This window comes from Molossus molossus, unplaced genomic scaffold, assembly GCF_014108415.1.
Source record: "Molossus molossus isolate mMolMol1 unplaced genomic scaffold, mMolMol1.p scaffold_m16_p_19, whole genome shotgun sequence".
Classification (NCBI taxonomy): domain Eukaryota; kingdom Metazoa; phylum Chordata; class Mammalia; order Chiroptera; family Molossidae; genus Molossus; species Molossus molossus.
This window is the reverse complement of record NW_023425354.1, coordinates 42,670,654-42,692,328: the sequence shown is the minus strand read 5'-3', so window position 1 is coordinate 42,692,328 and position 21,675 is coordinate 42,670,654. Positions and strand designations below refer to the sequence as shown.

Genomic DNA, 21,675 nt, shown 5'->3' with positions numbered 1-21,675 from the left:
GGCCTGGTTCTCCAACCCTCGGTGCGGTTCTCAGTCCCCGCCAGAGGTAGTGGCTGAGTCACTCATTGAGGGAACTGGCGGTCCCAGACAGACACCAAGGGCTCGGTCGCCCCCAAGAGGCTCCCTTTCCTCTGCAGGCGACTTCATGGCCTCCGGGCTAGGAAGTGGCTCCTGGTCTCTGCAGGTTCTTCTCACTCGAATCGCGTCCTGAGTCCGCCCTCACCCTGTTTCCACTCCTTGTTCTGGATCAGTCTTAACCCAGTTCCTCTCTTCCGTCTCCCCATCGTGTCCTCACTAGGGAAGTGGTGAGGTTCCAAGAATGAAAATGGTGGGCTCTTGAGCTAACAGCCTCTACCGGCAGTGAGACAAGCTGTGCGCGGAGAGGAAAAAATGAATGGAGTGCTGAAGGGAGGTGGGAAGGTTCCTCAGAAGTGCTCTTAGAGCTGGGCTTTGATAGGTGAATAGGAGTTCTCTCCCCAGGCAGGAAGGCATTCCTGGAGAAGATAACCTCTGGGACAAAGCCTAGAGACAAACAAACAAACAAACAAACAAACAAAAAATCACTGTGGACAGATCCCAAAGAGTGTGGAGGACCTCTCTGACCCCCATTTCTGCTGTAATCTCATCCTCTTGATGGGGCCAGATCCTAGTCCCACAAGGATTTCTCCTCTCTACTTCTCTTGTGCAGTGGAGGGATCTGTGCACTATGAACCTACTCCAGTGTCTGCTGTGCCCTCTGTCCTTCTTTTCCTTTCTTTCTTTTTTGTTTGTTTGTTTTTTGGGTTTGTTGTTGTTGTTGTTTTCTTTAATGATTTTAGACAGAGAGGAAAGGAGAGGGAGAGAGAGCTAGAAACATCAATGACAGAGAACATCGACTGGCTGCCTCCTGCATGCCCCCCTACTGGGACCCACAACCTAGGCATGTGCCCTGACAGGGAATCAAACCAGCGACCTCTTGGTGCATGGGTTGATGCTCAACCACTGAGCCACACTGGCCAGGCTGGTTTTTGTTTTTGTTAATCCTCACGCGAGGATATTTTTCCACTGACCATTGATTTTTTTTGTCTTAGATAGAGTGGAAGGGAGGGAAGAAAATAGAAAGAAACATCTATGTGAGGGAGATACGTTGATTGGTCGCCTTCCATACAACCCTGACCAGGGCGGGGGATTGACCGTGCAACCCAGATATGTGCGCTTAGGTCCTCTGGCCAGTGCTCTGACCACTGAGCAAAACCAAAGCTGTCCTTGTTTTTCTTTAACACTCTTCTCAGATACCCGATTTCCAACTTAACTCACTGCCCCAGCTCCTACACTCAAGCTGTCCTTACATCTGTGTGTGTCTCACAAACTTGCCCCCAGCCTAGCTGCCCTCCTGTGGATTTCACTCCTCAATCTTTCCCTCCCTCCCTAGTTCCACCTGCTCTGGCCTGGCGCTGCCCTTTCCCCACCCCAATGCAGCTCCTCTCTCTGAATATACTCTCCTTCCCCATTTAGAGCCCTCCTTGATAAACGGAGTTAGGCTCATTGCCTTGCCTTGGGTCTCCAACTCCTGGGCCAGGATCATTCATTTCCTTGCTCCTGTCCAGGGATACTCTGCCCCACGTGGCATGTCTCTTTCCTGCCAGTTTTGACCTTTAGGAACTCTAACTCCTCCAGGAAGTGGTGTCTGCTCTGCCACACCCTTGAGAGCCCTCTCTGTCAAACTGCTGAGCCCTTGGTCTCATTATTACCCTCATATGAGCTCTAGGACCCATAAATGGGTCCTAAACTTGGTTTCCTGGTTGCCAGGCTCTGAAACTGACACTGCTGACTAGTCCTCCTCTCCTCCACTTGCTGAGCCTCCTCTTCCTCTCACCCCACTTCTCCTGCCACCTTTTGCCCAACTCCCCCACAGAGGACACCCCACACACACACCCCACTTGCTCATTTCCTGGGAGTCCAAGCCACCCTCCTCAATTTTTCTGCCTTGCCTTGGGTCTCCAGCTCCTGACTGGTACCTGGACGCCCCCAACCACACACACACACACACACACACAATGGTCATTCCTCCCAGGCCTACCCTCCTCCTATAAGAAGACCACTCAGCTTCCCAACTCTTCCCATCCCCCTACACCACAGCTCTAGATGATGCTCTCCCAGGTGCAGCTGCCTCTCCTGCCCCGCCCCACGGGTGACGACACCTCAGGGCCACTGGAGTATAACGACACCGCGGGGCATCTTGAGACATCACAGGGCCCTCGGGTCCAGGAACTGAGGTATGGGAGCGGGGACTACCGGGTAAGGACCTTGGAAGGCTGGGAGGGGTAGGGTTGCTCCCTAGGTGTCCCAGAGTGAATAAACCCGTAAAGGACCCATACCTCTCACACTATCCTCCTGCCGGCCCCCAGCCCGCAGTTCCGGAAAGTTAACCCCTTGTAGACTGGTACAGGGGGCATGGGCTCCCCCCCTTCCTCCTTCCGGGCGCCCTACCCAAAGCCTAAGTTCTCCCCCCCCCCCCCGCCACTATAAATAGCCCCTCTTCCCGTTTCCTAAATTCCCTGCTGACGTCGGCAGCGCGTCAGTGTGTAGGAGCCGCGGCCGCATGAATGAGCCGCCGCACGAGTACTACGCGCGACTATAAAAGCCGCGGCGCCAGCCGGGCTGCAGGAGGCGAGCGGGCGCGACGCGGCCGGACAGGTAAGAGCCACTGACCGACCGACGGGCGACAGACACGAACGGGAGGGCAATGAGGAGAACGGCAGGCGGCAGGTTGGAGGGCCCCTACGGGGTGGGGTTGGGGACAGGGTGGAGGGCGAGGGTTCCCTCGCTTCTGGTGGAGCCCGGGCCGGAGGCGTATACAGAACCCCGTGCAACACCAGCCCGCGCACGGATGGAGACGCAGCCACTTCGGAAGAGCATCGAACAGAGGACGGACCCCAGAGTGCCCGCGGCTTTTCCTAGGGCTCCTGCGCCATCCTCCCAAGAAAGTGGGGCGAAGATGCTGGAGCCTCAGGAGACTCGCCCCCACCCCCGCAGCGCAGTGACTCAGCCTCGCTGCCCTCAGCCGGCTGAGCTGGGCACCGACTGCGGCTCTCTCGAGACCCCCGCCCTGCATTCAGCCAGGGCGCCCCCTCTCCGTCCCGACCCGTCGAGCTGGCCTCCGCGTCCCTCTGGGTCCAGTTGGCCGGCTCACACGCACATCGACAGCCTCTCGCCTCTGCGCGAGGAGCTGTCCTCTCAGGACCAGGCGGGGGCGGGGCCTCGGCAGGACAGCCCCGCTCCACCCCTCACAGACACCCCCCGCCGCCGGAAGTGTCTTTCAGCGGGGACGTCTTTGACGTCACGGGGCTTTGACGTCAAGGGCCGCGTGCCTGTCCGAGGGCCGAGAAAGGCGGGAGATGTGGGGGAGGAAGAGCAGCAGCGCCCCCAGCTGCGGGCGACGGAGGCACGCTGCTCCCCCCCCTCCCCCGGCAGCGCGCCGGCACCTTGGCTGTAGACTGCTTACTGCTTGGGCCGCCCCCAGTAACAGTCTCCAGTCACGGCCACCGACGCCTGGCCCTGCCCCAGAACCGCTGACCAGGCCACCTGCCGTGCCCCTTGGCCCCTCTGTGCCCTGGAGTCCTCAACCCCGTGCTCGCGCCGCCGCTGTCCTCGGTGCTGATCCAGCGCAAGCTCCGCCATCAGGCGGTCCCTTCCCTGGTCCCCCGGGACTGCGAGGGGCGGCCGGCCCACGAGCACATCGCAGCCCTGTAGCAGTCCTGCGCCTGGTCTCCGCCGCACGCGCTGCCCCCTCCCCCGTGGTCCTGACGTCAGCCGGACTGGAGCTGCCGCGCGCCCCGCCCCCGCGTCTCCAGGGCAACCGTGGCTTTCGATTGTTACTGTGGGAACCGGAGGTAACAGTCTACAGCCATGGTCGCCCCGCAGCACGCCCACGCTCCGCGCTGCGCCGCTCCCTGCCAGCCCAGTAAGGGAGAGACAGAGAGCAGGAGGAAGCGGGGGCGGCGAGTCAAAATTCGAGGTGTCTGAGGGGGTGGCAGGAGGTTTGGCGCAGGCAGGCGGGCTACCCCAAGGTGTAGTTGCCGCGTTTCCACCAAGGCAGAGAAGGAAGCACGGTGTGCGGAATATGTCTGACCATCAGCCTCAGTGACCGTCCTGTTCTCCTAGCTAAGGTATTGCAGCCAGGGGACGGCGAGAAAGGGGGTAGTTATGAGATTTGGGTTCTTTTTATCTCCTCCGTGGGGGAGAGGCTGCTGGGACCTGGAGGCAATAAAAAACGTTTGTCTTGCTTCCTGGGGACTAAAGTGGATAGACAGAGGAAAGTTTGCCTAAATACTCCACAAGCTCATTCTTCCAGGAACCCTTAGCTGAGTAGGCAGAGGGCAAAGAGTAATTCTTGAACCTAATTTTTCTTTCTTTCTTTTGCATTTATCCTCAGATAGAGCAGGAGGGAGAGAGGGGGGAAGAGAGAGAGAAACATAAATGTGAGAGAGAGACATCAACTGGCTTCCACCCACATGACCCCAACCTGGGCGGGGACAAACTGCAACTGAGGTGCGTGCCCTTATCGGAAACCGAACCCTGGACTCTCTGGTCCTCGGGCATCGCTCCAACCACTGAGCCAAACCGGCCAGGGCTCTTGAACCTATTTTCTGATGAAGTTGCAACCCACTCCTCACTCCTCTCTCCACTCTTTGCTCTTCTCAGCCATGTAGGATAAGAAAGGTTCCCAACCACCCTGGCCGGTATGGCTCAGTTTGTTGGGCATCCTCCCTGCACTGAAAGGGTACTGGTTCCATTTCTGGTTAGGGTACATGCCTGGGTTTCTGGCTTGATCCCCAGTGAGGGATGTGCAGGAGGCAGCCTATGGATGTTTTGCTCTCGTATTGATGTTTCTCTCTCTTTCCCTTCCTCTCTCTAAAAATCAATTTAAAAATCTTAAAAGAAAAAAAAAAAAAAAAGACAAGGTTCCCAACCTTCAAGAAGCCAGTGGACTTGTGAAGTTAATCAGGTCCCTAAAGGATTGTCAACATATCAGCATCCTCCCTTCAGTCTATCTGTAAGTGCTAGATTCCAATTTAAGACAGTATCTTAAATTAGCCCTAAAGAGGGGGAGTGAATCCAGGGCTGAAGCCCTATTGTGCCAGTGAAGTGTGAGCAATCACCTCTTCAAAAACACTGTGTAGGCCCTGGCTGGTTTGGCTCAGCGGTTGGAGCGTGGGCCTGCGGACCAGAGAGTGTCGGGTTTGGTTCCCGCTAGGGGCATGTACCAAAAAAACAAAAAAACAAAAAAAAACAAAACACTGTGTAGGTCACCTGCCCCCTCCAACATCACCTACTGCATCTACTGCATGGGCTGACTGTTGACTGTTGGATACTGGGTGCCAGGACTTCCCTAGGGGCAGTGTTGGGAACAGTTAATGCACCCCAGCTCTGCCACCCATTAATCCAGTTTTTTTTTGGGGGGGGGTTTGTTTATTTATTTTTTTATCCTCACCCAAGGACATTTTTCAATATTTTGTTCAGATAGAGTGGGAGGGAGAGAAAGGAAGAGAGAAAGAGAGAGAAACATCAATGTGAAAGGGACACATCGAGTGGTTGCCACCCACATGACCCAACCAGGGCTGGGGACAAACTGCAATTGAGGCATACGCCCTTACCGGGAACCGAACCCGGGTCTCTCCAGACCGCAGGCCGACACTCTAACCGCTGAGCCAAACCAGCCAGGGCTAATCCAGTTTTTCTTTACTTTTCCATACCCCTTCCTTTTCTAAACTTCTAAGGCAATTGGTTCTACTTCACAGCTAATCAATGCCCACAAGCTGCCTTCCTTCCACCCAAGGACCCTGAGGTCTTACATTAAAACACATTCAATCCTAGAATCCAGTGGACATCTGTGGGCAGATGTAGTATATGTAGGTGGGAGCAAAGCACTGAGAAACAGGTCCAACCTGGCTTCATCATCAACTGGTTGTTACCTAAGGGTATTGTTTCTGAGCTTTCTGTGTAATGAGATATTCCTTCTTTTGGACGAGCCTGATGTGAGGATCAAATTGGATCATGTAAGTAAAAACCTTTAAAAACTGCAGAATGTTATTTTGCTCCTAAGTACTGTTCTATTAGGCTATTATGTGTTTGTCAGGGGATGGTGTTGTTGGGGAGACCCCAGCTCTGGGCACTTAGGCAGAATGAACAGGGGAGGGGGGCACATCTCTCTGAACAGAACCTTTGGGACTAGGGCTGTTGGAGGTTCTTTGCTAAGAGACTCACTTTAGGAATCTAAAGTGGAGTGAGAGGTAGGAAAGAAGAGATATTCTGAAAAGAAGAAACCAAGTCTTTTGCAGTTGGAACCCATCTAGAGAAGGTGGTCAGAGGGGAGAAGTAACTAGAAAACTGTACAATATTAAGAGTTTTTTAGTATCTTGGAAATCCTTTAATGCACCCCATCCCAAACTTATTTTATGGATTAGGAAGGTGAGGCCCAGACAGGTCATTTAGCCCAACAGTAGTGAGTGGTGGCCTCTGCTCACCTTTTGTAGAGCAGCAGAGAAAACAGTGGTCAAGAATGTGAGTTCTGCCCTGGCCGGTTTGGCTCAGCGGTTAGAGCGTTGGCCTGCGGTCCCAAGAGACCCGGGTTCGGTTCCCGCTAAGGGCATGTACCTCGGTTGCAGTTTGTCCCCGGCCCTGGTCGGTTGTGCGGGTGGCAGCCACTCGATGTGTCCCTTTCACATCGATGTTTCTCTCTCTCTCTCTGTTCCTCTCTCTCCCTCCCACTCTACCTGAACAAAAGTGGAAAAATGTCCTCGGGTGAGGATAAAAAAAAAAAAAAAAAAAAAAAAAAAAAAAAAAAAAAAAGAATGTGAGTTCTTGGCGCATGGGCATTTTAAACAAAACAAAACAAAAAAGAACCTGAGTTCTTGGATCTGAACCAACTTTGGGTAAGTTACTTAGCCTCTCTGTGCCTGTTTCCTCAGTTGTAAAATTAGGTTAGTAACAGTATTTACCTCATGAAGCTGTGAAATTAAATTAGGCAACTATAAAGATCTACTTGTCACAATGTCTGGCATAGTTAGCACTCAATAAATGATATTCCACTTTCTATCCTCTGGATCTCATCTTCCTTAGTTATAAATTGAAAATGTAAGATCAATGATTCTTGAGAGCTTGCCTTCCCTAGTGGAGCACATGAGAATCACATGGGAGCTTTTATCAAATAACACATATTAACAGAGACTTATATTCTACTCTAAAGAGTGGTTTTCAAATATCGTTGCTTGGAAATGACCAGAGATCACTTGTCAGAATGCAGATTCCTGGATCCCAGTGATTCAGTGGATCTGCAGTTTGGCTCCAGGAATCCAAATTTTAACACAGTGCTGATACAAGTGGTCCATAGAATCGGTGTGTGTCGGAGGGGGGAGGCACACAGCCCCGTAAGATTCAGTTGTTCCTGGAGGGTATGATGCCAGGTGGGTGACATACCTCATTTGTTGGAACCAGTGGACCACATGATCTGTTCCCTTCTGGGGTATGATTCTCAGGGGAAATTCTCATTCCAAACATGCACCTTCTGCTGCACCTAATACTGCTCTGCTCTACATTCACCCTTCTAACTTTAAGCCCTGGCTTAAAATTCATTCCCCAATATATCTTCCCCTCCCTCCTTTAATCTTCACAATAATCCAAGCAGCATATCTGTGGTATGCAAGCCATCATTTTCACCTCTTGGGACCTTGCCAAAGGGGGCAGTTTATGATTGCCATGACAGCTCGTGAGCCCTGAACTGCAGAGCCACTGCATTCCATTTTTAAACTGCTGATTTCCAGAGAAACTAGGAATCTGAATTTTTATGTGAAATTCCTAAAATTTTAAATACCCTAAATCCATTTTTTTTTTTCCTAAAATGCCATAGGCCAAGCCCAACAGGTCTATGGGAGTAATTCTGTCTATTTCAGTCTCTACCTTTTGCCAAGGAAGAGGCCCCTTTAAAAAAACCAAGAGCTGCCCTGGCAGGTTTGGCTCAGCGGTTGGAGCATTGGCCTGCGGACCAGAGTTACCGCTAGGGGCACATACCAAAACAAAACAAAACAAAACAAAGCAAAGAGCAAGGCCCTGGCCGGTTTGGCTCAGTGGTAGAGCTGCAACCCACAGACCAATGAGTCTCAGGTTCGATTCTGGTCAAGGGCACTTACCTGGGTTGTGGTTCATCCTTGGCCCTGGTCAGGGTCATGTGAGAGGCAACCAGTCAGTGTGCCTTTCACGTCAGTTTCTCTCCCTCCCTCCCACTCTACTGAAGATAAATAGAATATCCTTGGGTGAGGATTAAAAAATAATAAAAAAATAAAAACCAAGAGCAAGGCAGAAGCAGGCTGTAGCAAAGAACTTTCTCCCCACCCCCACTTTCTGCAATAAAGGTCCTAAACCCAGTAAACTGGGTCTGTCTAGGCAGGTAACTCCAGCTTTTTTTTTTTTTAAAATTATCTGCCCTGGTTGGTTTGGCTCAGCAGTTGTAGCGTCGGCTTGCGGACCAGAGTCCCGGGTTCAGTTCCTGCTAGGGGCACATACCAAAATAAATAAATAAATAAATAAAAATTATCTTAGCTACTATCTATAGTGAAGAACTCAGAATTTTTGATAATTTAAGGATATTAGTCTGGTTGTCTCAGGATGGGCTGGAGTATTTGTGCATCCTCTAATCCTAATTTCTGCTCCATTATTTAAATCCCTTGGGGCAACCATGCTTGAGGGATAGGTTCTATTAAGTTCTAGAAAAGCAACCGGTTGGCGAGCCTGCAGAGATAGAGCTGAAGTCAGAGGGTGGGGCAGTGGAGGTAGGGAAACGGCTAAAGTGGGCAGGCTTTATAGAGTGCTTAGAAACAACTGCAAACCAGATGGCCTGCTTAGGCCTTGGCTGAGATCACTAGAGTAACATCAATTTCAGAAACTCTGCAAATGGGGGCAAGTTTGGAAAAGGGTTTCCTCTGTGCTGTCTTTGGCCTCCATCCAAGGTTTATCACCATCCCACCCTTGGAACTCATAGTTCAGAGGAGCTAAAACAATTATGGAAGAGAAAGTAGAGAACACAAGCTGGGGTTTGACAAAAAGCCAGCACACAACTCTCAGGGATCAGGAGCCAGGCAGAGCCTTGTCAGGTGATTACCAACTTCTCAGATATAAATTCTTCCCTGATTCAGCCACAGGCTCCTTTCCTGCAGCTTGGAACTTAAGACTTCCACCAAAAGGGTGAGAGTGTATGTGCCCACATGCTGAGCTTCTCCTGGGGGCTCCTAACTGGAAACTCTTCCCTGCTTGGTGCTGCCCTAGAAGGCTGTAGGGATGGCAAGATACGTTATAAAATGGGTGTTTTTTCCATATCAGAATTCAAGTCATCACTTTATTGTGTGACAGTCAGTGGTGCCAGTCCCTGCTTTTCCCATGTCACCTTCTGCTCATTCAGGGCTCTACTAGCCTTTTCTGTGTTTTGAGTACCAGATGCCAAGGTCTAAGTCCAAAGACTCTTGGTCCCCATTTTCTTGAGTGCAGAGCTGGGTTTATATAATCTTAAGTTTGAAGAATTGATTTATTGGTCTCTTAGTTGGTGACAGTGAGGAGCACTAACAGCAGTGGAGGTCCCAGAGCAGGGACGGGAGAGCAGAGATCACAGAGGCTGCCCCAAAGTCAGTGTTCCCACTGGGGGTAGGAAGAGGGATATAGGGACCCAGACATTTGTTGATCTTTCACTCTGCAAACTGGTCCAAGAACTGGAGGTAGGCCTGGCGCTGGGGCGCAGCTGCTGGAATGAAGTGGCCACCAGAGTGGGTGAGAGTGGTGGATCCAGTGAATCGGCTAGCCAGTTGCATACTCTCCTGAGAAGGGATGACACGGTCATTGTCCCCAAAAACATGGAGTGAAGGCAGCAACAAGGGGCCCCGCAGGGTGGATTCCCAGAGGCCAAGGACCCGAGGACAGAAACCAGATACCAGAATGATAAACTTTGGCAAGGGGAAGCGGGAATCGCCTGCTTGGCCAAGGGCACACACAAGGGTGGCTAGCGCAGCCCCCTGGCTGAAACCAAGGAGCCCATCGAAAGGTCCCAGCTTGTTCAGTGCCTGTGCCACCGTTTCCAGGGCTTCTTCCAGACCTCTGCACACAGTGGGCTCTTCCAATGCGGAGAAAATGTCTGCTCCCTGTTCTGAAAACCACCAGCCTCGAAGATGCTCCTCCGGAGGGCAGGACCCTACAGAAACATGGGGGGTAGGGTGGGGTTAGAGAAAGGAGGAATGCAGGGAAGAAAGAAATGAGAAAGGGAGGCTTTGGGAATGGCAGGGAGAGAGGCGGTTGAGGGGAGAGAAGAAAGTCTGGGGAAAATGAGGCTGGGAATGATTGATTGGCATGGGGAGTGGCGGGCGGAACAAATCAAGGTGTAAACATGGAAGGATGGGATGGAAGAAAAGGGTGTGGGCAGAATAAAGTGGAAGGGTGGGAGGAATGAGTGAGGATACAGTAGAAGGCGGGGTTTGCTGGAGCGTTACGGAGACGAGGCAGGACAGAGAAGACTAGGAGCGCATTTCCGGGAACGACTCGTCTCACCGGACTCTGGCCCGGCGCCCGCTGTGTCCACGATCGGGTGCGGGCCGCTGAGGCACACGAGCTCAGCGCGGCCCCGCAGCGCCTTCCTTAGTGCTCCCGTCTTCTCGCGGAAGCCCCGCTCGCTCTGCCGGAAGCCCGCCAAGCACAACACCCGCAAACGTTGCTGCACAGCCATACCGCGGAGCAACGCGCCAGAGAACGGAAGCGGCCTTTCCCCGAGCGGAAGTTGGATTGCGTAGGGGGCGGGGCCAAGTAGCGGCACCACCCTGAAGGCGGGCGTTAGAGTGAGCAAGCGCTCCGCAGAGAAGCAGAGGGATGAGGCGCGGCCAAAGCAGGGCGTGTACCTGCGATTCAGGAGCGTTTCACCGAGCGACTGGCACCACCTTCTCATCTCTGCAGCTGCAACCCTCGCAAGCCACGGCTGGAGAAAGGCGTGTGGACCCCTCCTGCACCGGAGGTCGCACACTTTGGTCAAGGTTCCACTTCTGTGACGTCCTCCATTCCGCTCTCATGCATTTCCCGTAGCGGTCGCATGGCGGCGGCCTCGGCTCGTGTCGCCGGGGAGCGACCACTCCTCCCTCCTCGGAGTCCCCGCCTACCTTCCCCAGCGCAGGCCGGCGGGATGCCTGGGAGGGCCGGTCTCGTCCGTGGTTCACCGTCCATGGCCCCAAGGAGCTGGTGGCATAAAAGTCCATGGGGTAGGGCTGCTGCCAGGAAATGTCCCTCAGGGCCACCGCCGCCTGGGAGAGGAAAACCGGAAAGTAACATTTGCCAACATTTTTCTGCACGGGATTATTTCATCTAGTCCTCACAATGGCCTACGAAGATCCTATTATCAGCATACCACAGAGGAAATGTCAGTCTCAAGGAGGTTAAGAGACTTGCCCAAGGCTCTCTGCTAGGAAGTGGTTCAGCTGTACCTTAAGTATTGCCCACCTACCCCGGTCCACTTCAGATCCCTCCCTTGACATAACCAGATGCAAAGCCCACTCTCTCAGATGTTAGTATTACCTCATAAGGTGTCAGCAGCGGCTTGGGGAAGACTGTGCCCCAGTCAATGGAGAGGCGTGGGCATGCCACCTGAACCCACCTGGGAAGGGAAGTCAGATCATACCTAAGAGTAGCATGCAGAGGAACATGACTGTGTCCCCAACACACCCAATGAATGCTTACTATGAATTCTAAAGTAAAGACCATAACTTGCTGCTGATTAGAATAACACTATAGTGTTTATCTTCTGTTTCCTCCACTGACTACAAGCTTTCTGAGGGCAGGGCCTGGGCAACTCCTTTGTAATACTATCTCCAGAATGAATCAAATTTAGTGCTTGGTACAATGCAGACGCCAACCACCCTTCAATCTCATCTCACACAAAACCACTATGATGTGGCAGTTACCAGTGAGCCCCAAGACACAAAAGAGAGGTGATCCAGGGAGTAGCCCCTGCTGGATGAATGCTCTGTAATTCCTGCTGACTCCAGCCCTCAATAAGTGCTGGGAAGGACCCAGATTCTAAACTTCTTTAGACAGTCATAGCTAGGTAGATAAAATAGAGAAACTTACACATCTACCTGAGGAAGTAGACTAAGCTTGCTGGGGAAGACCTCAGAGAGCAGTAGCCTCAGGAAGGGAAGTCCCAAAGCTTGGAGCCTAGATTCCAGGTGCTGTTGGTAGAGGGAGGCAGAGCTGCAGTCATCATAATCAAGCTACCAAGGCTAAATTCTTTGGCCTACTGATTTTTCCTGCTGGGTTCCCCAGTCAGTCCCTTCCTCCAGGGACCACCCCAAGCCCTCTGACCTCCAGAATCTTGGGGCTGCCCTGGCGGCCCAAAGTGCCCAGGATAAGGCCCCAGGATTTAGCTGAGCGGGCAGTGGCTATGGCTTCTTGGCGGTTAGTCTGCATTCGCTGGTGGTCATAGTGCTCTCTGGATAGGACTTTGCTGTATGGGTCATATCTGGAAAAGAAGCTGTCAGGGTCACTGTGACGGCCACTTTTAGGGGTTGGGCTGTACACGTGGCTCCCTGACTCAGCCCCTTGGTCTCCTGAACCTTCAGGCTCAACGCAAGTAATTAGGAATAGAGGCAAGAGCATTGTCACTGGGAATATAAGTCCCATAGCTGGAGCAGGCAAGAGTGGGAGAGGGCTTTAGGATATCCATGACTCCAAGGGAATGGGTGTGTACTGTATAGCAACAGCTCTGGGTCTGACACCCAGATTCAGGACCCAGGTACCTCATCTTTAGGGCTGGGGGCTGTTAAGTGGCCAGAGAATGAGGAGGTTTTGGTTGATTGAGGGCCTCAGTGGCAGAGAATCCCAACCTCTCCCCAGGGTTGGTCCAGCTCAGCCCATACCGGTAAGCAGGGATGTTGGGGTTGGCAATCATGACAGACTCCAGGTGAAAGCGGCCATCTCCAAGATATCTGCAGGGGAACAGAAGGGGGTGGTGCTGTGGGTGGGGCAGCAGAAGCAGGTACTGGCTTGGGGTTCAGAGGACTGAGTTCTTGGCTGGCTGTGCTATACTGACTTTGTGTGAACTGGGACAAGTCATTTCACTTCCTGAGGTTTTGGTTTTCTTACATGTAAAACAAGGAGTTTTTTTGCCCTGGCCGGTTTGGCTCAGCGGTTAGAGCGTCAGCCTGTGGTCCGGGTTTGGTTCCCGCTAAGGGCACATACCTCAGTTGCAGTTTGTCCCCGACCCTGGTTGGGTCATGTGGGTGGCAACCACTCGATGTGTCTCTTTCACGTTGATGTTTCTCTCTCTCTTTCTCTCTCCCACTCTATCTGAACAAAATATCGAAAAATGTCCTTGGGTGAGGATAAAAAAACAAAAACAAACAAAAAAACAAGGAGTTTTAATTAAATGCCTGTAAAGGCCCTCTAGTTATGTAATGCAGAATCTAGTCCTGGCCAGTTTTGCTCAGCGGTTGGAGCATCGGCCTGTGGACCAGAGAGTCCCGAGTTCGGTTCCCGCTAGGGGCACGTACCAAAATAAAAAATAAAAAAGAATCTAAGAACAACTCCAACCCCCAACCTTCTGGGGGAAGAGTAAAGGCACAGCTGAGGCCAGGTAAGGCTGCTCCAGGCTATAGAGACCCTAACTTGGAGGTAGGGGGACAGATTCGCCCTCACTCAATACAGACAACGGAAGTAGTGTTCAGGGTGTCATCTATGCTGTAAAGGAGGTTTCAGGGTATACACTGGCTACTCTCTGCCCTATCTAGCTCTTGGGTCCAATTACTGAGTTGTAATAATAGCTACTGTTTACTGAACTTATGCCTTCTGTGCATTGTGCCTGGCTAAGCATCTAGCATGTATGACTTCACTCAATCCTATCAAATAATTCTCCAAGCTACCTATAGTATTTCCATGTTACAAGATACAGCTGAGGCTTAGGCGTGCTAAGAAACTTTCCCAGCCCTGGCCGGTGTGGCTCTGTTGGTTGAGTGTTGTCCCATACATCAAAAGGTTTGGACCTGACTGGTTTGATTAAGCGGTTAGAACATTGGCCTACGGACTGAAGGGTCTTGCGTTTGATTCCCGGTTGAGGGCACATACCTGGTCTCCCTCCCTCTCCCTCCCTCCCTTCCACTCCATCTAAATAAAAAAGGTCACCAATTTGCCCTGGATGGTTTTGCTCAGTGGATAGAGCGTGGGCCCGCAGACCAATGACTCGCGGGTTCGATTCCAGTCAAGCACACCTACTTTGGTTGCAGTTTGCCCTCAGCTCTCTCTGGTTGGGGTCATACAGGAGGCAACCAGTCAATGTGTCCCTCTCACGTTGATGTTTCTCTCTTTCTGTCCTCTCTCCCCTCTCCCACTCTATCTGAAAATAAACAGAAAAATATCCTCAAGTGAGGACTAAAAAAAAAGAAAAGGTCACCAATTTGATTCCCTGTCAGGGCACGCGCCCAAGTTGCAGGTACAATCCCCAGTAGGGGGCGTGCAGGAGGCAGCCGTGTTTCTCTCTCTCCCCACAAATAAAAAAAAAAACACAACATATTTTTTTAAAAAAAGAAACTTGCCCAAGTCACACAGCTATTAAACAGTACATCGAGGGCTCAACTCTAGGCCTAACTACCAGGAAGTTGTACCCAGCATGCCCTGGGAGACGCCACCTCTAACAGTACCTTTGCAGAACATGAGGCCAGAACATGGAATACAACTGGCCATGGCAGCTTCCTCTCTGGGAAACCACACTGAATTTTGATGAATGGCCATCACTCAGGGTTTCCCTCCCTCCAACATACACATTGAAGCCCTCAAAGGTAGGCATCTGTGAGCTCAATTATGCAGGCACAGACACAAGGGAAATGTGGCTTGGGAAGCAGGAATACCAGGTCTAGGCTGGGGAAGGCCCTGATATGGGCCTGTCTATGGGTAGGGATGTCTGTGTAGGTGCAGCAAGGCCTACTGAACTAGCCCCAAGGGTGGGGCTAAGTCAGAGGAGTGCCTCTGCCTCCTTTCCTGCCATTAGCTAGGAACGGGACTGCCCTCCCCAGTCCCAGCCAGGAGCTGTCGGCTCTGAGGCTGGCTGCATTCACACAACATTAAGCATTTCCATTACCTAAAATAATTAGGCAGCAGGAGACATGCTGCTCCTGCTTGTTAGCTGTCCGGATGCTAAATTAATGGGGCTACAGCCTGGGTGTACCCATCCATCTTCTCCAATTATATTCCCACCATTTCTAGCCCACCCTCATCATCCCATCAGGCCCTCTGATTCCTGCACCCTGGGCATAGCCTTCTGGATGGTGGACAGAGTACTTGAGAGGGAGACAGAAAACCAGAAACTCTATTTGGTCCCCATGTTGCAAGGTGACCTTGAGCAAATGGTTAAGGAGTTTTAGACTCCTAAAGTACATTTTTTATGTTGGTACAATTGGCACCCCCATTTTTCACTTACACAACAGCCTCCACCTCTTTGGGCAGGTAGGGGGATGTGCAGCCCAGAATCTCCCCAGGGGACAGGGGTTTGCACTGTGGGACACTCACACAATACTCAGCTTTCAGCTCCTGGGCAACTGCCTGTAGGGAAAACAAGAGAAGAAAAGCAAGTGGATTAGGAGGGAGAGCCAAGGCCAGAGGACCAGCCTGCAGCACCTGGCACGGGGACCAAGAATAGCCTGGACACTGGCTGCTGTCTGGCCACCTACCTGCAAGGTTGATACAAACTGTATGGTGCTGACCAGTGCAAGGGCACTGGCTGGGGGAAAGGTGAGGCGGATAGAGTCCAGTAGATGGGTAGTGTCTATCCGGATGTCCACAAAGACATACAGCACCCGAAAGTCTTGGGCAGAGGTGTCCATGGGAACTGGGAGGGAAGAGTTCAAGAGACTATTTTGGAAGGCAAGAAGGGCAGACAGCCTGGCCCAGGCCAAGGTCCCTGAGCAGCAGGACCAGTGGCTTCAAGCTGGGGGAAGAAGGAAGTGGGGAGAGGAGGGGGAGTGTCACAGGTCTGTTAGAAGCCCCTTCTCGGTCACTTGGCCAGGGGCCCCGCCTGCTATACCACCACCAGCCTTTCAAACACCCGCATCTGGGACAGCAGCATGGTTTCCAAGGCAACCAAATCCAAAGGAAAGATCCACCTGCAGAGCAGGAAGGGTGAGGCCATCCCAGAAACCAGGAGGGACCTCGTGTCTGCAAGCAGGACAAGGCACTGTGATGGGAATCAGTGTGGAGTCCTGCCTCCCTACCAACCCTGCCAGGCTCCAGGTGTACTGGTCCACCATACCCAGACAGCTGTGGCCATAGTGCACCAGGAAGTCAGCTCCCAGGGCCCTTGCAGTAAAGTCATCCACACAGCAAGCCCCATAGGTCACATCACCCATCACTATCACTTCGGCCTCTGTGAACCTGTGGGGATGGGATAATGGCACAGTGATCCAAGGAGTGAGGTGGAAGAGAGACCTAACACTGTGGAAGTATCTCAGGGCCCAGCTCCTCTCTCCCTACCTCACCCAATCCCTTGGGTAGACAGATGCCACTTCTGCCAACAGAGTAGGAGGGGCCCAGCTGCCACCTCCTCCAGCTCTGGCAGCAGTTTCTGGAACTATAGCTGTATGAGGATGGTCTCTGTAGCACCCTGATTCCTCTGCTCAGGCTCAGACTGCAAGAGGGACCCCCAAATCTGAGACTGGCATACACAGGGTCAAACATAGACCTCCGATAGCCTGACTCATCCCCCCCAGAGCAGTGAGCACGTACACATGTGCAAAGGCACCTGCCCCCAAGTCTCGGCACTGTGGGGTGCATAGGCATGCATGTGTGGGTACACACAGCCTCCCTGATGCCCAGACCCTCTGCCACCTCCTCACCCTTAGTCAGGGTCCTCTGCGCCCAGGATGAGGGGTCCCATGCATAGCTCCCCCACAGCACATGGCTCCACCCACACGCTCCATGCGTCAGGAAGAGTGGGCTCGGGCCAGCACATTGCCATGGGATCTGCTGCCAGGCCTGAATCACTGTGGGACGGGGGTGGGTGGGGAAGACCCTTCACCCCCTGAATTCACTACAGGAATGGAGTGGAGGACCATCTCTTCCCTGAGACCCACCCCTGGGGCATGTATCCTGGTTCAGTGACTGAGGTCTCTCCATTCCCTTCCTGGGGGTGTGGTGGGGAAAGCTGAACTGCTGCCAGTCAGCCCCCTCCTCTCTCCTCCCCCATCCCCCTTCCCCAAATCAGGTTGTGCACAAAAGCAGATTATTCAACTCCTTAGAATGCAGCCCAGGCATCTGAGTCAGCCTGAGCACTTAATTTTTTATAGATTAAAATGTATGCAAATTGGCCCAAGCCCCAGAGAGCATCCCTAAGGGGCAAGAGGGTGGGAGTAGGGAAGTGAGTCTGTGGCAACGGGATTAGGAGCAGGGTGGGGAGAGGGCAGCAGCAGGGAAGTGGGAGGTTCCCATCACGAGATGACCTCCCCTTTCTCCATTCCCCCTCCCTGTTCCTATGTTGGTTCCAGATGGCTGAGCACTCACCCCCACCTCCCAAGGATGGCTCATTGTATTGAAGAAACTTAGAGGAGCAGAGGAACTGAATACCATCTCTAAGGCACTTCTCCCCTGCCAAGCCCCTCCTTGCCCTACTCCCCAAGATATGCCAGAAATAAAGGTTCCCCCTAGCCAGACCTCGCTCTGACTACTCAGCCCATTCCAGGGTGAGCTTTGAGGATTCTCAGGTTTCTCCTCAGGCCCCACCAACTGCTCTGACTTAATTTTGGGTTTTTCCCTTTGTATGTGTATGGCTACAAGGCAGAGGTCCAGAAGGAAAAAATGATGTCAACAGGCAAAGCTGTAATGGGCATGGGGTCTTGGCTCAGCTTCCTCTCAGGGGCCCTAAGCCTCACCTTTCCAAGATATCCACAATGGTGCAGGCGAAGAGGAGGAGGCCTTCAGGCATTTGCAAGGCCACTGGGAGACAAAGCAGAGACATGAGAGCAGAGAATGGGAAGAGGCTGGAATGGGGCACTGTCCCTAACTGGGCCAGGCAACCTCTCCACCCCCACCTCAGCTCAAAGCTTGGGGGCTTACCCGTCTTGGCCTGGGCCTGCTGGATCCTCCAGATGGTCTTGGGGATCTCAAAGTTATAGTTGGAAGGCAGGACTTGAATGGCTGCCTGCAGCAGGGGGTTGTTCAGGATCTCAGGGGGGATTTGATTGGCCAAGCGGCCCCGAGGGACTCGACCTAGGAAAAATATAGGGCCTGAGTCAGTACCTGGCCAATACCACAGCCAGACCCAGCTAAGTTGTTAGCTCCACCCAAGTTTCAGTCCCAGATCCCAGATCCCTTGGGACTTGGCCCAGCCATCTTCCCCACTGAGTTCATCTTGAAGCTGGAAAGAAAACACAAGCCAGGAGGAAACCTGCACAATTAATTTCCATGTTGTGAGATTGTTGGGAATCAAAGACTTGAGCCCATGAATGGGGTATGTTGGGTATGGTTCACCCCTTACCTCAGAGGAGCAGAGGTGACACCAGAGGACTGAACTGAGAGGCAAAAGGGAAAAAGTCCACACAACTGCTCCTTGACAGAAAACAACCCTGAGGAACAGCCAAGTATTCTGGGAAGATGTGCCTCCTCCCCCACCCTGAGAACACCCTGAAGGTCTGAGGTTCTGGACAAGAGATCTATAAGCAAACAGTTGTAAGTGCTAATTTAAAAGACTGCCTTCCAGCCCAGCCTGTATACATCAGTGGATTTCTGGTCAGGGCACATGCGGGGGTTGTGGGCTCGATCCCCAGTAGTGGGTGTGCAGGAGACATCAGATGGATGTTTCTCTCTCACATCAATGTTTATATCTCTCTCCCTCTAAAAAAAAAATCAATAAAAGTGTATTAAAAAAATAAATAAATAAAATAAAAGACTGCCTTCCTCACTTGAGTACATTCATGCCCTCATGTCCTGGCCAGTTTGGTTCAATGGTTAGGGCGACAGCCTGGTCATGGGTTTGATATCCAGTCAAAGGCATGTAACTGGGTTGCAGGTTCGATCCCCGCCCCATTGGGGTTGATGTATCTCTCTCACATTAATATCTCTCTCCCTCCCTCCCTCCCTTCCACTTTATCTAAAAATCATTGGCTCCTCAGATGAGGATTAACACAAAAATAAGTAAATAAATAAAATAAAGGAGAAAACATTGTAGCCCTTTAGCAAAGCCAAAACCCTTAATCTGCATCTTACTTCCCACAGTTCAGTTTAGCTGAGCCCCCAGTTATCTCTTTTTTCTTGTTATCCTCACCCAAGGACATTTTTGCATTTATCTTCAGATAGAGCAGGAGAGAGAAAGGATGGAAGAGAGAGAGAGAAACACTGATGTGTCTCTCTCACATCGAATGATTGCCACCCGCACGACCCCAATCGGGTCGGGGACAAACTGCAACTGAGGTATGTGCCCTTAGCGGGAACTGAACCCAGGACTCTCTGTTCTGCGGGCCGATGCTCTAACCGCTGAGCCAAACCAGCCAGGGCACCCCAGTTAATCTCTTTAGGAGCCAGACAGTCCGGGAATGTGATAAGGCAAAAAATTAATTTAGTCAACGAATATTGATTGAACCTGTACTATGTGCCAGAACTTCTGCTAGGGCCCCTCACTATGATAGGTGGGATCCTCCCAGACCTGATCCTTTACCCTGTGTGTGGGGAAGGGGGAGGTGGGTGGTGATGGTGCAGTGGAGAGCTAGCATGGCCCTTTGGGACCGAGACCAGATTTGAATGTTACCACTGCTATGGTTTTGTTCGGTTGTTTCAAAGGCCTTGGAACAACCAGCCCAGTGTCCCCTCACAGAAGCTCCTCTGACAGGCCCAAATACTCTGTGGTTATAGGGGTGTAGGAGCTAGTAGTCTTAGCAGCCCAATTTGTCCCAAGGGCCAGTAGGCGCCTCCTCCTTTATCACGTGGCTAAATCTTCAGTTTATGTCAGTATTCCCCGGAAGACTAACGTCCCAGAGTCTAGTCCCTACACCTTGCGCAGGCCTGGTATTCAGCGGGCGCTCACTAAGTGCCTGGAGAGTGAAACCACGTGCCCCTTCCCTGCGGGCCCCCCGTGGAACGGCCGCTGCACCGCGCCTGGCTCCTTCCCTCCCCGTCAGGTCCAGCTTTCCTGTGAGTCTTCACGGTTCAAGGGTCTGTCTGCCGGCCACAGCAGGGGGCAGCGTGTCTGGCTTCAGGACCACCAGCTCCTCGGAGGGGCAGCCCACGACCGCGCCCAAAGGCTACGGAAGAAAGACCGGTGGCTCTGGGCCCCGGTGACAGCTGCCCAGAGCGAGTGACGGCGGGACCTTCCAGGTCTAGCGAAGAATGGGGCTGGTCCTGTCTCTGACTTCGGGGACCCTACCCCGAGATGCGAGGTCTGGGGGCCGCAGTGTTACAGCACCCACCTTTCCCAGAGCCCGGCTCCGCCGCCTCGGACGCCACCAGCGCCGCCATCACCGGCCTGCCCACGTGGGGACCAAAAAGGCAGCTCTGGAAGAACGCGGAGCGCGCAGACATTGCGATCGCTCGCCGATCGGCCAGCGAGGGGCGGGGATTTGCTGGGCGGGGACATCGGGGGCAAAGGGGCGGGGCTACTGTGAGCCCGTCTCTGTCCGCAAGGTCGGTGCTCGCGAGAGCCCCTAGTGGTCCCGGACCACAGCGGTTGCGCTCTCCCCGCGACCCTGCCCACTCTTCCTCCCCACTGAGCCGAACCTGGCACTCCTAGGTCAGAGCTTCCCTATCTGCCAACTCCCTGCCGGACTTCTGGGGGCCGAGTCTTGCGAATGGGGACACCACCAGGTCTTCCTTCTGCTCCCCTTCCTGTCTCCCCTCCTGGTAAAAGCAGTGGACGCGTGTGAGTGGGGCCACATTCCTTCCTTCAGAGGAACCTACTGCCCCATAGGACAGAACTCCGTGCCCAGCTCCAAATTGAGTCCTGGTGCCTATTTCTGGAGCGCCAGCGTACCCTTAAAACCCACAATGTGGAAGGTTCACGTGTGAAAAAAATGCTACCAGGAGAAGGTCCTGAGACAGAGGGTGCTTTCCATTGAGGACTCAGATTCTGGCCAACGTTTTCCCTGACTAGACTGCCCCTTACTTAGGCTTATGGTAGAATTTCTCCTGCTCAGTGACCTGAGCTCCTGGGATCTCAAAGGGAAGGCAGAGCAGCCAGTGAGACAGCGTTGACCTTTAAAAGAGCAAAGTAGTGGCCTTCAGGACTGGCCTTCAGTAAGGTCTGCCCCATAGAGCAATGGTTCCCCAGGGCCATTTGCCCACCCAGCCTTCTGGCACCATCTTCCCCTCTCTGCAGTGGTGATGTGAGCACAGCTAGCCCTTTAAAACAGCTCTGTGGCCTCAGGCTCCCCTGGAGGCCCTCCTAGCTTGGAAACTCCTAATTGAGGTGCAGAGAGAGAAGTGAAAAACAAGCAGCCAGGGACTGGCCCTGCCAGGGAGGCTGCCCAGAGAGAAGGGATGGCTGGGCAGGCTGGGAGTGAGCAGCCAAGAAGAGGACCAGAAGGGGTCAATGCTCTGCCCCTTGGGCCACCAACAACTTTGAACAGGAATGTGGCCAACATGGGTCCCAAGCACACAACTCTCACCTTGATGAGAGTCCAGCCTGGACTTCCCCATTTTCCCCAG

General features: G+C 52.8%; 2 protein-coding genes across 2 annotated transcripts; both read right to left on the bottom strand.

Moving 5' to 3' along the window:
• Positions 1–9,385: 9,385 nt before the first annotated feature.
• On the bottom strand, positions 9,386–10,742 carry OVCA2 (OVCA2 serine hydrolase domain containing). The gene is made up of 2 exons (XM_036269969.1): positions 10,567–10,742; positions 9,386–10,213 (listed from the first exon to the last, which is right to left on the bottom strand). Exons 1-2 carry the CDS (start codon positions 10,739–10,741, stop codon positions 9,714–9,716), a joined length of 675 nt encoding a protein of 224 aa, XP_036125862.1. The 5' UTR covers position 10,742; the 3' UTR covers positions 9,386–9,713.
• DPH1 (diphthamide biosynthesis 1) lies at positions 10,119–20,490 on the bottom strand. The gene is made up of 13 exons (XM_036268557.1): positions 20,442–20,490; positions 18,097–18,249; positions 17,913–17,976; positions 16,298–16,419; positions 15,720–15,877; positions 15,470–15,591; positions 12,918–12,986; positions 12,364–12,520; positions 12,130–12,230; positions 11,578–11,656; positions 11,166–11,306; positions 10,911–11,012; positions 10,119–10,213 (listed from the first exon to the last, which is right to left on the bottom strand). The coding sequence occupies exons 1-12, from the start codon at positions 20,488–20,490 to the stop codon at positions 10,929–10,931; spliced, it is 1,299 nt and encodes a 432-aa protein (XP_036124450.1). The 3' UTR covers positions 10,119–10,213; positions 10,911–10,928.
• Positions 20,491–21,675: the final 1,185 nt, after the last annotated feature.